The sequence below is a fragment of the Malurus melanocephalus genome, unplaced genomic scaffold, assembly GCF_030028575.1.
Source record: "Malurus melanocephalus ecotype Western Australia unplaced genomic scaffold, MMel_1.1 scaffold_213, whole genome shotgun sequence".
Classification (NCBI taxonomy): Eukaryota; Metazoa; Chordata; class Aves; order Passeriformes; family Maluridae; genus Malurus; species Malurus melanocephalus.
In genome coordinates, this window is record NW_026623445.1 from 716,535 (window position 1) to 731,967 (window position 15,433).

At 43.6% G+C, this 15,433-nt stretch overlaps 1 protein-coding gene across 1 annotated transcript in view; it reads left to right on the forward strand.

The window, feature by feature from the left end:
* MAML2 (mastermind like transcriptional coactivator 2) overlaps positions 1–15,433 on the forward strand; it is a 66,227-nt gene that overhangs the window by 40,321 nt on the left and 10,473 nt on the right. Inside the window, exons 3-4 of the mRNA XM_057373996.1 lie at positions 12,953–13,156; positions 15,196–15,307. Of these exons, the coding sequence (XP_057229979.1) occupies positions 12,953–13,156; positions 15,196–15,307 (316 nt within the window). The remainder of the gene's footprint in view (positions 1–12,952; positions 13,157–15,195; positions 15,308–15,433) is intronic.

Consider the following 15,433-nt stretch of genomic DNA (forward strand, 5'->3'; position numbering starts at 1 on the left):
TTTTTGTTATGTTCAACTCTGATTAGTCGCATAAAAAGATGTTACAGAGAAGCAGGGCAGAAATCAAGAGGCATAACTAATATTATTAAAAATCAAGGAATCTACAGAGCAAGGCTTTGCTAGTAAGGGGTTATTCCCTGAATGTGACACCTCTTTGGTCTGGAGAACAAGATGTATGTGGAAAGATTTCTTTAATACACCAACTAACTACTTTGTAAACCTGCCCTTTCTAGCCAAGCAATCTAATTTGCATAATCATACATATTTTAACACCCATTTGAGGTACTTCTTGTCATTGATTAGAAGTCTCATTATTTTCCATCACTTTAGATTTGTAATAACAAGAGGGACACAGTATTTTAGCAATGTTTTATCAAGACTCCTAGCAACTTCATTGAAATTTGTCAAGAGTTTTGTGTCAAACCCCACAAATGTCACATCGCAACTCCTTGCTACCCAGTATCAAACTTCTGTCATGATATTTTGAAAATTCTGAACCCACAGTTTGGCCCATCAAAAGATTTTTGCCTTTCCCCTAATTAACAAAGGTATGTGTCCTTCTATTGTTTGAATCCACATAGTCTGCTGGTAGGCTTCTCCTGCCTGCGAGTTCTAAAAGCTTACCAAAAACCTTTGTGTGACCCACAGGGAAGACAGCTTGAAGGAGTAGCCTGAAAAGCAGTCTTTGGATAAAATTTTTTAATGTGCCAGATAGTACAAACCAGTGAGCCAAGTAAATCCCATTTAAACTTATTTGTAAGTTAAAGGAGACATGTGCTGTGTATTGCCCAAGAATGAATCCAACTTTTGCTTTTTAGGATAGGAAAAGGATGTCACAGATTAAGATAATTTTGCTGTAGAGCAAATATGCAAGTTTAGAATATCTAAAAGCCAAAATAATCCAAGCTTGCAATAAAAGAACACTTCTCTCTTGTTCTCTATTGTGGTCCAGCTGCCAGGACTGCGAAGGGATTGCTTCTACAGGGAATCCAAATCAAACCAAGCCACTTCCTTTTTTTTTTTATGCCTGCGGTGTCTAACCAACTATTTACACAATGTAGTACAACTCATGTAGTTCTTTCAGTTCAGTTGGTTTCTCCTTTTKCTTTCTCTCCTTGTAAGCTCAGTTAAGTGGTCAGCTGGGTGTTTCTACTTTTCTGTTTTATCTGAGCTGTCTGGCCCAACACAGCTCCATGGGCTTTGCAGATGCCAGTGAAAGGCTCCTTACTGTACTTTTTATCACCTCAGTTCGGCTGCCAGAGACGATACATTGGGCCCCTAAAAAGCCCAATACCATTGAACAGTGTCTTTTCTTAGTTTATGTGTTTATTGAACTGTGTGGCTGTGACCAGCCCTGTGAAGGTGGGGGCAGAACTTGCATCTCCCCGATGTCTCTTCAAAGGCATTGCCAGAAGACAGCACAATGTCTCCCACAGCAAACCCATGGCTTGTCTGGCAGGGCAGACAATGTCAGTATAACAGGCTATCCAGAGCCCCCTACYTCTTGCTGTGTGGGGTACTGACCTCTGCTATATCCCAAATGTGAGAAATACCACAGCAAAATATGAGGGTGATTGGACACAGGCAATTGCATTCGTGCTTTCCCTTGCTCAAATAAAGAAAAATGACAGTGATACCCTGCCCACCTGCTCTTTTTCAGATGAGAATAGGTCTATTTAAAAACRGGGATGCAAAACAGGTTTTCACTGCTCTTGCACAAGAATAATACAAAATGAGCAGAAGTCATCCACAAAAGTTTTTGTTGGCATGAACCTTCCCATTCTTTGGAGTCAYACATTATCTGATAGCTGGCATACGGCAGGCTCTGGATAGTCTGTTATTCTTTCCCACGCTGCAAGATTCGGGCAGTAAATAGCTTAAATAAAGTATGCCAGAAGTATAATTCATTTTTTACTTCATCTGATTTAAGGAAGACTTTCCTCAGATAATTCCTCCCAGGCATGCTGTCCAAGGCAGGACTGGTCCCTGGTGGATCGAGTTATTCTGACCTCTCCAGCTTGCTCCATTTCAGTTTTCCACAGGTTGGAGATACAGAGCAGAAGAAACAACTCACTACATCCAAGCACTGTTGCACCTTTCTTTGAGCTCAGTGAGGTGCCAGATGCTCCTTAAAGGGCCTGTGCCTTCACACAGTATTAGTGGCCCTATGTCACCTCTGATGAACCTTTTATTCCTGAAGCAGATAACCACCATGCCTGGTAATGCTACCAGAGGAGCAGTGAGGCAGCAGATCAATTCCCATGATGGGGACCCTGGCCAGGCAAACAGTTGAACTCCACAYGGCTGAAAGCAGAAGTGGATGAGCTCTGTCTAACCCTCTTACTCCTCCAAGAAAAAGAATCTTAGTACCATAAAATTGTTGAGTTGGAAGGTACCTTTAAAGATCATCTAGTCCAACWCCCCTGCAACAAGCAGGGACACCTTGCACTAGSCCAGGTTGCTCAGAGCATCATCMAAYCTGACTGTGAACATTTCCAGGCCTGGGRCACTCAMARCTTCTTTGGGGAACCTGTTCCATTGATTCACCAAYCTCATAAATRAATTCYTTCCTTATRTCTAGTCTGAATCTGSACTCTTTTAGTTTAAAACTAGAAGCGGGAATAGAGATTGCCAGTGAAGGCTGAGACAAAAGGTTGTTGAGCATCTCATCATCCATTCTTACCAGTTTGCCAGTCATGTTCATCAAGGGACAAAAGCTTTCYTTATCCTTCCTTCTCTGGCTGACATACCTGTACAAGCCCTTCTTGTTACTCTTTGCATCCCTTGCCAAGTTCAGCCACACGTAGCCTTCCTGACCCCATCCCTACGCTGCTGGGAAGCATTCCTGTACTTTTTCCGGGATACCTGTTCTTGCTTCCACTGCCTATACATTTCTTTCTTACCCTTTAATTTGACCAGCAGATCCAAACTCATCCATGTTGGTCTCTTGCCTCCCTCTCCTGATTTCTTACATCTGGAAATTGAGAGGTCTTCCACTCTATGGAAAGCATTCTTAAAAATCCGCCAGCTCTGTTGTGCTCCCCTTGTCCTCGTGGAGCTTCTCAGGGGGTCCTATTGACTAACACATTGAATGGCTGGAATTTTACTTTCCTAAAATTCAGGGTCCTGTCTTTACTCTTTTCCTAACCCAGAGAAGTATTTGGAACTGCTGGGAGACCCAAGAAAACCACATTGCTTCCTACATCTTGAGTTCATAATGAAAAATTAGCCAAGTCCCAGGAGTGCTTTTTAGGAAAACGTGGTATTTTCACATTTTAATGAAATTGCTRTTGGCACAGACAGATGAGGCACCCTCAGGCTACTGCAGCCAYTGGCACCATTTTATCATACTCATCAAGAGAGCTGAGAGGATGGCAACAGCTTAGTTTTATGTCAATTCCTGCAAATTAACTCCCATCAAATTAAGTTGTTTTATAACAAAGACATTGATTGTTATAAAGGAAGGAGAGGGAAGACCACAGTTGGGGTTCTGTGGTAAGGGCTCATTTAAAACTGYATAGATGGGCAGTCAAAGCTGCTCCATTGAGCCCTGCCTTGTGCACTTGCACCAGTGCCATGGGCTGTCCCAATAGCAAACCATTTGTTCTTGCCCCCACCCTGCTTCTGTGCCCAGCGACACTTGGCCACCAGCACCAGTCATTGTCCCAGGACAGGTAACGGGGAACAAAGAGATCCAGTCCCACCTGAGACACGTCCCATCTGCAACTTCAATCAGTGCAGGGAGATGCAGGTCAGAGCCATTCTTCACTTTGCTTTTCAGTGCTGGCCTTTGTTTGCCATTTGATTTCAGAGCTGTTGGTTGAGAAAGCTGATCCCAGGAGGCTCCAGTTTAAGGATGCTCATGTTCTTGCTGTGTATTCACAGCAGGAGAGCTTTGATCTTAATATRTGTCTCTGACAGTCTTGTCACCCATGTTTTGCCCATTTGAATTCAAGTGTTTGGCTCCAGTAATGTGGTTTTTCTGTTGTCCTTATTGTTCTGGGGTTTTAATTATTTTTTCTTTCTTCATTAAATATTTTATTCAGGTTGCCTGCTCCCTTGTCCTGCAGAAAAAWTAGCATTTATGGTGTTTGCTTTGCTCTTTTTTTATTGCTTGAGGAAAATTTCCATATTATGCCACCATCTTTTTCTTCTTTTTTTTGTGGTTGTTGTTTAGAAGTGACACAAGTTTGTTTAAATGACGATTAATAGGGAAGGTTAATCGTATGTGAGGATGGATATGGAATGTGCAAAGAAAACCTAGATAYATGCTAGTGGAAAAAAATAGCTGAGGAAACCAGGGATTAACCTGGAAATCAAGAGAAAAAAAAAAAAAGTAATAATTTCCTATAGAATTATGCATTAGTGCTTATGATCAAGAAGGAAAGGCASACGTACTCTGTTAGTAAGTTCTGTAGAATGTAAGGGTGTTGCAAATGCCACACCCATGTGTGTAGCTGATCTTCCAGTGACAGCCGTGGGCGGGTCTGGGKCTGGAAGGTGGCTGCATTCATGGAGCACCCTGCTGTGCTCAGTGTCCCTTAGCTCAATGTCCCTCAGCCTGGTTTATCTCCGAGAACAAACAGCAGCTTTTGAGAATGAATTTTCCACATGTACCTGGTTCACTTGGCTCCATGTGATCCTAGCAGCCCAGGTTTCTGCAGAAACCTCTGGAGCTTCCCTGTGCGGTGCCCGCGTACCCTTTGGATAAGTGCGACTGTCAGAGTCCGTGCTGGGRGGGAAACATGAGGATAAGGCAAAATGCCAAAAAAGATACATTATACGTAAGCCTGCTACCAGTGTCTTTTTCAGCACTGCTTTGTAAAGAGAACAGTGAAATATAAACATGCATGTATGAGAGTGTCACCTACTACTGAATCACCCAGTGCTTCCTCTTGCAAGGCTCTTGTTTGGATTGATTATAGTTTCTCTAAGTGGGCTGAAATTGTCTGCATCGACCTCACACTAGATAATTTTTCTGAAAGATAATAAACATATGGCAGTGGGACAAGAACATTTATTAGATKAAGAAGGTATACATACACACAGATAATATAAGCCCATACTAAAGATACAGACAGATAATCACAAGTGTCTAATTCAACCAGTTTAGGAACTTTTCATTGCCTCAGATGGAAATTACCACTCCTTAGTGGAAGCACAGAGCATGCAAGTATGCACGTACTTGTGCTGTTATACTAGGCAAAACAGGTCCCCTCACACCAGCTCTGTTCCAGCTAGAGGAGAAGCAGCTTCTTAAACCTCTCTCATTGGGTTTCCTGCAATTGTGTGAGGATAAACTAAAGGGCTTGGCTTGTTACTATGTAGATATTGCATATTGCAGCCATTGCAAATGGTAGTACTGAAGTAGAACAAATCGTTATGTGCTTGGTCTTGTCCAAAACCAGCTAGGAGTCTTCATCATTCATGCTTATTGGCAAACTTATTTCTGTACAAGTAAGAGCATATGAGGCATTTAAAAATAGAGCTCCACACAGAGCGCAGGACAGTCTTTGCCCAAGTACTTTAGTGGAGGCTCTCTGCTGGTGTCTCTCTGAACCAGGTATTTTGTCCAGAAAGTGTAAAATGAGGTCGCYCCAAGCCAAGAGTGCCACTGTGCCCCTTTGGCTGGATGGAGATCTGGGAGGAAATTCTAGCCYTGTTGAAGTCAGCTGGAATTTTGCCATTGACTTCGATGGAACCAACATTCCTCTTCTGATGCAGACATTTCACAATAACCTCCTCTGTTGAACTTTCAACACATGCATGTTATTTTCATTACAAATAAACAAAATATTTCCAAAAGGGACACCTTCATATATASATTCTGCCAGAAGATGACATTAAAAGTTCATCATGTGCATGGTAAAATACTAATAATCCATCCTTGATGTCTCTGGGAAAAATTCTGATGTGAACAAATCTCCTTTAGGTCATTTTGCCTGAATATACAGCAATTAAATTTACAGCTGAGGGTTTATTATTTTTGCAGAATGCACATGCATTCCGAATTTGCTGTGCTCAGAAATGGAGACAAGACGTTCATCTGTGYGCTTGGCTTTGGGAAAAGACGTCCCTGTGTGTCGGGACACGGGCCTTGGTATAGAGCAGACAGGAAATCTGCCAGACTGCCTCGGCAGGAGGCTGCCTTCAACACGTGCAGCAAGGAACAAGAAATGTCTTAATGATTAATCACTGTCAACCTTTGTTCTCATTAAAGACTTGATTGTCAGACAAGGCTGGTAATGAGGCGCTGTTCCTGGGTCTGTTGCTATGTGATTGTGCAAGGGTTGAATCTGAGCCTTGCACCCTGCAAGATGCAGCTCCCACTTTGCCCAAGTTTAAGGAGTTGGGGTTGGGAACATTGTTCTAAGAGTGCCTGCTAGTGGCTATGGGGCTGTGCAGCTCTCTGACAAGGGATTATGGCAGGGCTACAAATAAATCTGAAAATCCGTTCACAAGGATCTTGGGCATGAGCAGCTTCCTTGTTGGTGTTGAACAGGCAAAGTGCTATCATGGGTTTTTATTAAGAATTGCACAAATAACTACCTTTCAAGTGAGGATTGGCTTTTTTGAAGGATTTGGTCACCCTTTTTTATGTTTGAGATTGTGCACAGTGTTACCTATTTCTGGAAATAGTTATGAGGTGCACTTAAATTTCAGTGTGTCTCAAAAAATGTCTTTTTAAAAAGTCTGAACTCCGTGGCTCTTCCAGTGAGAGCTGCAGCAGTTGGGTTTGCTGAAATACTTGTCCTWCTGCATTCTGAGCTGCTGCATCATTTGATGTCCAAACATGTCACTCCAACGGGTGACTTACACCATGAGGATAAGAAATCAGGTGTGTGCTCCCTATGTCAGGATTGTTTCCAGTTTCAGCGTCTGAAGGGATTAGTCTGCATTTCCTCTTCGGGCTCTATCTTTGCTTTGTTGAAGGAGTGACACAGYATTTGCTTCTTTTCCCTGGTTGGATGAAGGCACAAGTATTTCTTGCRGACAGACTAGGCTTGTGAAATTGCAGTGCTAGTGTTCATGTTTCCTTGTGTATGTGCCTTGGAAAAATGGTTGGCCCTGAAATTTTTGTCCTGAGAGCTGAGATGTTCTCAGGAGAAAAACACAGAATATAGTCCCATGTGGCTGAGCCAACTTCTTTATAAACACTCCAAGAAATTACTGAAAGGAAATACTTTGYAGCCTTCACCCAGCTGTATCACTGAATATTGGACACAGCAAAACCAGCTCTTGGGATCTTGCAATATTCAGGTTTTTCAAATGCTGTTTATACACTTAAGAGCAATCTTCCTACAATGCATAAAAATACTTTCTGAGCAGTATTAGGAGAAATTCAGCCTCTAGTAATATCTTCTGCCTGGTTAATTTGGGAGGCTTTTAGGACACTGTACAACACCCTTAGAAAGCGATTCACTAGTGCTTGACAAATCAAAGGGTGTTCACACTCACTCTTCCAGGAATCTTACTCAAGTGTGAGTAGAAGTATCTGAGATAAGGCATGTAAGAGAGTGTTCCTGTCATCTAATCTGGGTTCCGAACTTAGTTGTCTAAATTAAACCTCTGAAGCCTAATTGTACACCCCCATCTCTGTGTCATGAACAGGGACCTGCAGCAGTCAGTTTAGAGAGAATCTGCTGAAAGTTTTTTGCTAAAGACCTCTCTTAGAGAAGACCTACTTTTATGCTGTTTATTCTAGATACAAAAAAAAAGGTTGAATGAGTTTGAGTTGCTCAGGAAGATACTGTTTTACACCTCCATTGAGTAGAACAAGCAGAGAGGCAAGGGAGAATCCGCCTGGCTGTGTTTCTCCCCAGTCTGTCTCATTTCCTCATAYACAGATCGATCCTCAGCTGTGGGTGATGAGTTTAACCTCAGGAACTTCCTGGTGCTCTCACAGTATAGACTGGCACAGACAGCAGCCCTCTGCACTCCAGTCAAGAGTGGGAGTTATTCCTAAAAATATGAAAACTCTTCAGCTTTTTCACTAGAGCTAAAAGAGTTCTTACTTGACAGGCACTCTGCCGTGGTCCTGCTGGAGTTTTATTTTCTTGTCTGAAGCAAGGACACRAGCAGGCAGTGCTTGGAGTTTAGATGGCCATGAAAACCCCAGTATTTAGCAGAAATCTGCTTCCATTAAAAATGCAGCAAAAAAGAGATGTCCCAGAAGAGAGCCGGTGGTTACTGAGACAGGATGTGCAGCAAAGCACCCTGTGCTTGCCTTCCTGAAGTCTCAGGAGTCAGATCAGCTCTTCTCAGTCAGCCCAAGGGCTCAGCCCMAGCAGCTGCAGGAGATCCTCGGTTKGTGGCTAYGGAAAGGAGCGCACAGGGKCTCACRGGGGTGTGGGCTTTGCTACCAGCCTTGCACTACCCTGAAACAGTGCAGGACTTGGCTGGACCATGCCCCTTTCTCCTTCCCCTCCTTCTCCTCCTTCTCCTCCTTCTCCTCCTTCTCATCTCCCTCTTCCTCTATCCCCTTTTCCAGATGCTCAGTTCTACAGTGTGGCTTGCAATCAAACCGGAAAGCCCCTGAGAATCTCACACAGTCGGGACAGCTTGACTGCTCCGTGAATAAATCCACAGAGGTGCCTTTTTCTCCACCAACCTCACTCCAAGTAGCCCATGATGCCAACTAACACAACTAAATCAAGTTGCTTRTGAGTGAGGGCATCATGCATAGATTTGGTCACCAGATAAACATGACTTTGTACATCCTTTCCCCTGGAAGCAGCTTTTTGTAAGGCAGGCATCTGTCACTGGGCAGGCTTCTATAAATGGATCTKAAGGCTTTTCCTTTCTTCTTTTAATTCTTAATTTTCTTAAGTTAGAACTGATGCAAAAGAAGAGCAAAAGTCATAGCTGTCACTCCTGATCTGATGCAGGGCACAGAATCAGTTGCCCCACWGAGGAACAGAAAGGTGGAAAAATTCCCCATCTCCTTTTGAGGGAAAATCTGCAAGAAGCAGAAGCTCATCTTGTGGCACAGATGTCAGGGTTCCCGGCTGGGAAGCAAACAGCCTCTGTGGGCATTGTGGTTTAGTACGAAATTGACCATTGTTTCCCTTCTATCAAAATTATTCATTAATTCAAAGCATTTCCAGGAGAAAGAGGGGAAAGGTTCGTACATCCTTTTTCCAGCCAACTGTCCTTAAACCACTTCTGAACTAAGAATGCAGARACATTAGCTTCCAAAAGGCTTTCAGAGCTCTTGACAAGCTTTGTAGGGAAAGGGAGAGGAGAGGAAAGGGGAAAGGTGCTCTTTGCCCCAGTGGCACGGAGCTCTGATAGCTTTYCACTTTGCAGAAATCCCTCTCCAGCCACACACTGCCCTTACTGCTCCGTATAAAAGCAGAAATAAGGAAAATCCCATCTTTCCCTGGTAAAGGCAGTCATGTCTTGCCTTTCTTTGGAGCCTTTCATCCAGCTTTTTGTGCTCCAAAAAAGGAGCTTCTTCAGGGTGGCTTGGAAAGAGTTTTTTGAGGTCATGAAGGGAGGGATGCCCACAGCTCCTTGCCAGGAGAGAGAAAAAAAGTGAAAAAAGAAAAGTCTATTTTAGAAAGTTCATATATATGTTAGTAGCCAAAACATCCCTTCATTTGTATGAACACAAATCAGCTGCAACAGAGATAAGAMAAGGCAAACTCAGTCTTAAATGCTTTGTTTTACTGCTAATTTAAACATTTGAATGCAATGTTCTTTGTGATGCTTAAGAACAGTTATGCTACCAACTTGAAGTGCTCTCACTGTCTGTCTTTCTGCATCTCATAGGTTTTATATCTCACTGTATCATCAGATAATGTGCAACACACAGGAGGTACCAAGCTGGCCATGCTGAAGCTTCAGCACTGGCAGGGCAGATGGAGTTTTGTGGTGGTTGGTGAACACTCACCCAGCCTCAGCTGGTACCAGGAATGGCAATGAAAGTGCTGCAGGTCATTTGCAGGGCTGGAGGAACATGGCAGGCATGGAGGGTGCCAAAAAGTGGGGCAGGAACCGGGGGCAAAACCAGGTGGACATTTGTRCCTGTTGGAGGAGTGATACTTCCAGCCTGTCCCTGACACTTGGCTGGCTGCAGGGATGTGCTCCCCACCATGTGGCCTCTTTGGGGGCAAAGCAGACAGGTTGTCTTCCTTGTGCAGGGAAACAACATGGTGTCACCGTGCAGGCAAGCACTCGGGGCTCCCYGGCTGCAGGGATGCTGGGCTGCCTCTGCAGCCTGCTGGGCAGAGGTGCCCCTGGGCAAGGGGCCATGCACATCCTGCTCCAGCCTGTCTTTGGTCAGGGGTTTCTAAAGTTAAACCAGATAAACCGCAGCCTGGGAACCCAGGAATGAAGTGCAAAACCAGCAGCTTTAGATGTGTGGAGTTGCAGTAAAAGCTGCAGCAGTAAAGCTGGGACACAGCAGAATGAAGAAGTTCAACGAGAGCAGGGTAACTCCAACCCAAACCTGCCCTGCCTCTCAGGGATGTTGGAAGCTGCGCTTTGTCCTAGCACAGGGACACAGCCCCACGTCCCTGGCAGCAGTGTAGCCATTCTGCTCTCTGATTTGCAGTGATGCAAGYGCAGGCTGAGAGCAAGGCACTGGTTCACAAAGGGTCATATCGCTGTGCAGCTAGTCCCTGATTTATTAGGAAACTGTTCTCCCCTCTCCCATCGTAACAAGAAGATCAGCAGGCAGGAGAAGTAATACATCGTAGATTCATAGGCTCACACTGACATTTCATGAACAGCAAAGAAAGGACCAAATGCAAAAAACCCCAACCTGGCTCCAAGTTGATGATTTACACTGTTTTCTCAGGGTCTGTTTGCCAAGCAGCTGGTGTTTTGTGCCAATGGCTATTACARAAGAGCTTTCTTTGATAGATACACTGAATGAACACTACGCAGTTTATCTTAAAACAAAATCTCCCCCACTGCTTATATGGGCTGGTAGGGGGATGAGGGAAGGAAAAAGTTGGGCTTTGTTGGGCTTTTTACACAGAACTATGAAAGCACATTTGGGGGAGCCTGCACTATCTGTGCAAAAACACAACAGATGAATTCTATTAATGGACGGAACATGTGGCTGGGTTCAAGCTAGAGTTGTCATTTGAATATAGAAGTCAAAGCCAATTTATTGTAACATATTTTTCTTTTCAAAATATTTTAGGAAAGACAAAAAAGTTTGCGCAACAACTTGGCAAGCAGGTCTGTTGAGAGGAGGTATTTTCAATCTTGCAGCTAACATAAGGGCTGAAAAATGTGGCAGTGCAGAGCAATCCTAGATTCTTTCTGGAACTGAAAGAAAGTGTGCAGGATATAATTGTGAAAGAGCGCAATAAATTTGAAGGGTGGGTTTGTAACACTGCCTTGGGGGCTGCAGGTGTCTCCAGAAGAAAGTCACGGTTTTTATTTCAGTAACAGTCTTCAAATACTTTATCTAACTAGCTAGGCACTCATGTGGTCCCATCTAGAAGCCACAGAATTATTTTAAAATAGAAATACCCATAACAATCATTGTACTTCTTCCATGCCAGATGGTAGGAAGATAAGTGGGCTTAGTCTGTATGTGTGTGTTATTGAGGAGGCTTGCAAAAGCTAAGGCACAGGAATGAGCTTTCCTGGAGTTTGCAAAGCAGTAAACTTCAGTGCTCCATGGTCTTCAGGGCAYGGGTGGGTTACATATGTCCAGTCCTTGTTTCAGTGTCAGTCCAGATTTCCCCAAATGCTGTGGGGAACAATGGCCATGGAGCAGAGCTTTGCTAGGATAGTAGCCCAGATCCTGGCTCTACACCTCGATATTGAGAGAATCTCTGTGCAGCAGGGAGCATCAGACTCTTGCTGTGGAGTCTTGGGTTCCAAGGCAAAAATGTTGCTGCATCTTCTTAGGTTATACAGCATTGTGTGATTGGTTCTTACAGTGAGATGCAGCCAAATGGGGTCAGTGAACGGATGTGTCTCGTGACTGTTGTGATCTCTTCAGTGCATCTCATTTTCTTTGTAGCTGTGTGGCTAAGAAATACCTGGGTATCGAGTGATCCGACATTGGCTGAGTATTTGTGTGTGTGTACTAGAAAGCTATTTCCTACATTTGGTAAAGGCCCAAGTGCCAAACACTGCTGCAGCAAGTAGGCAGAAARCATATTGCTGCCAAGGGAAATAATGGCCGAGAGAAAAGGAGCAGCATTCTGGCATTCCAAGTGTGTTATCATCTTGTATGAGTAGGTTTGAGTCCCTGTACACCTTCCCCATTGCCCTCTAGGATGACTTTTTCCCATCCTTTTCTTAAGGAGCTGCACACTGGGAAGAAGTAGCAGATCTAGATCACTCACAAAGACCAGAGAGTCCCTAAAGCACTCTTCAAGGTTCTTCCCAGTTACACATTTATTTTACCAAGGAAGCTGATATTCTCTAAACCAATTTAATCCTGCTGCTAATGGGAGTCAGCAGTCTCTCAAAGATTGCTCTTGTCAGGGAGATGACCAGACAAACGAAAGCAGCACCATTCACCCCACTGCAAAGTATTAACTTACCACCTMTGTATTTTCTAAGAATAGATGCCACTTCTAGCAGTAAGTCTGCAGCTTCTTGCTGCTGCTCACYGGATGGTAGGAACCAGCAGACACCAAGTTTGTTCCCTTGTGGTCAAACAAACTGCTGTACAGCCTGATGCAYGCTTCCTGAAAGATCCCCAGGACAGCCCCATTCCTTCTGCTAGTGCTTCCCAAGCTCCTGCTACAGGATTGAGTTTATACACTGGAACCACCTGGTACATTTTCAGAGTCTTTCCTGAGCAATAAAGTTACTCAATCCYCTTCTTACTTTGTCAAAACCTTTGTATCAGTCACTTGTCCTGAGAGTTTGTGGGCTGTATCCTGAATTCACTTAATTACATGAAAAGGATTATTTCCTTTTCTTGATGCTTGTTATTATTTTCATCCTTCACGAGCCATTTCTTCTGTTTCAGGAACAACACTCTGTGGTAGGCCAGGGAGCTGGCCCCACTCCAAGCTCCAGTTCTTGCTCAAATCCAAACACTGGAAGTGGTTACATGAACTCATCCCAGCAATCATTGTTGAATCAGCAGCTGATGGAAAAGAAACAGGCCCTGCAACGGCAAATGATGGAGCAAAAACAACTTCTTCTACAGCAGCAGATGTTGGCAGAAGCTGTAAGTTTACTAATTCCTTATTTTATATGGAGAATATTGTTACAAAAACAATAGAAAAGAAAGCTAAGACAGGGAAAAGAAAGCCCCCCAAAACTTCAAGGTCATTTTGGCAATGCCTAGAACTTCAAGAGTGTGCTTCATATTTTTCAGCACTTTTCTAAGCCTTTTTGAAGCTTTCTTTGGTGTGTATGAAACAACTCATACTGTCCAAGCTACTGTGGTTTCATTACAAGACCAGTCCAAKCATGTGCTTGGTTTTGAGGCAATATGAATATTGTCTGTGGTTTTCTTTGCAAGATAAACCAAGGTCCACTGCTATGCTACTTTGACCTCAGAGGAAAGTTGCCTTCCAGTCTCTGTGATCCAGGCAGCATGGTGTAAAATACCTGTGTGTAAACRAGGATCAGCTACCTTGATTTTGGGRTTCAACACAARTTTGTGTRCTTGGCTGGGATTGYATAYGAGTCTTCCTTTTTCTGTTCTTATTTTTGCATTTCTGGGTATCTGTAGTGTAGCTAGTTCTTCTCTCTCCTTTGGTATCTGAGAGACTTGTTGGGRACTTCTGGTCATTCTAGGAGACATGGGGGATTCTGTAAGGGAAATATTTCTTGAGTTTTTGATTTATGCAGAAGAAAAAGGAGGTTTCAAGTCAGCTCTCTGTGCTGCAGTTTTCTGACAGAATTTTTAGCAGAACAAAAARTTAATTGCTGAAATAGCTTCTCTTAAAATAAATAAAATATAAATTGAATCAGCTTGGCTTTGTTTTCATATGTGTATATAGAAATAATACACATAAAACTTGCCAACAGTTTTTACACTAATTGCAGGGATTTCCTGGGAATCTCTCTTCTTCACAAGGGTTCAGGTTGAGCAGGATAYAAAAAGAAACCTTACAAATCACATTCAGACCCCTCAGTCCCATAATGAATTATGGAAATGCCTAAATAGCACAGGAAAGGCTGTCCTGCCTATGTTTTTAAGTGCTTCTGAGAGAAGAAAACACAGATTTTTCACTAGAAAGTTCATTTGCACACTGTTTTCAGGCARATTATCCCCAAATTACTCYRACAGACTTAMRTGACCAGYCAGGGCCTGACTCTTTCACACTGAYAAGCTGTTTTGYCATTTTGGCAGCTGAGCACGAAACCTGTGTGCATTGCAGAGGAGGTGTGAAGCTGTCCCAGCAGCTGCCCAGGAAATGCACGTGTGCCCCACACTCACAATTTCCTGCCATAGGGCCCCATATCCCAAGGATCTGTTACTCATAGATGAGCATTAAGTCACACTGATGCTGATGAGAGATTTGGCATTGAATCTGGTGCCTGCTCTTTCTAGATCTTTATGAACACAGGGCAATTAGTCAAATTTCGGTTCAAGGACTTGGATTTTTATCTTCCTCTCACCAGAGAAATGTCCCTTCAAGCTCAAAAAAAAAAAAAAATCTCCCCAACTAATAATTTTTTCTGCAATCTTTCCCTGTTCTTCTTGTCCAAATTCCTATGCTCCCAATGTAGGAGGAAAGACAGCACCATGTACATGTACAGGGAAGCACAGGGCAATGTTGAATGGCACAAAAACCATCCAGCCCAGCACCATCTTTGCTAAGCCATGTGTCCTGATGGTATCCCTACCGGGGACAGCTGGGTGGAGCACAAAGCAAGGATTTTGCTGAGTTTTGTGATTACCCCTCCAGTACAGAAAGACAGAGTGTTGTGAGGGATGGGCGTGGCTGTGGAGGGGATGACAAGCTGAAACTGGAAGATACTTTGTACTGCAGTGTAAACATGGCCATAGTTCTCAGAGGCTAGACGAAAAGTTGAACCAGACTCAAACATAATGCAAGCAGCAAAAAGATTTCCATATGGATTTCCATGGGTGATGGCACAGTTTCACAGGTGGCTCTCCTGTGGACCAGACAGGGTGAGAGGAAGAAATACTTCAGTTTTGTAAATACTGAGAAAAGAAAGAGATGGGCAAACCACAGAGCCARGAAAGCATAAAGAAGAGAAAATTAATGTACCTCTACTCTCCCTCTCTAGGAGAAAATAACTCCACAAGATCAGCTGAACAGGCACTTGACAAGACCACCACCAGATTATAAAGACCAAAGAAGGAACGTGGTCAACATGCAACAAGCAAACCAATATCCTGGTAAGTGCCCATGGGATCAAAGGAATGCCTGCCTTCCTTCCTTCCTTCCTTCCTTCCTTCCTTCCTTCCTTCCTTCCTTCCTTCCTTCCTTCCTTCCTTCCTTCCTTCCTTCCTTCCTTCCTTCCT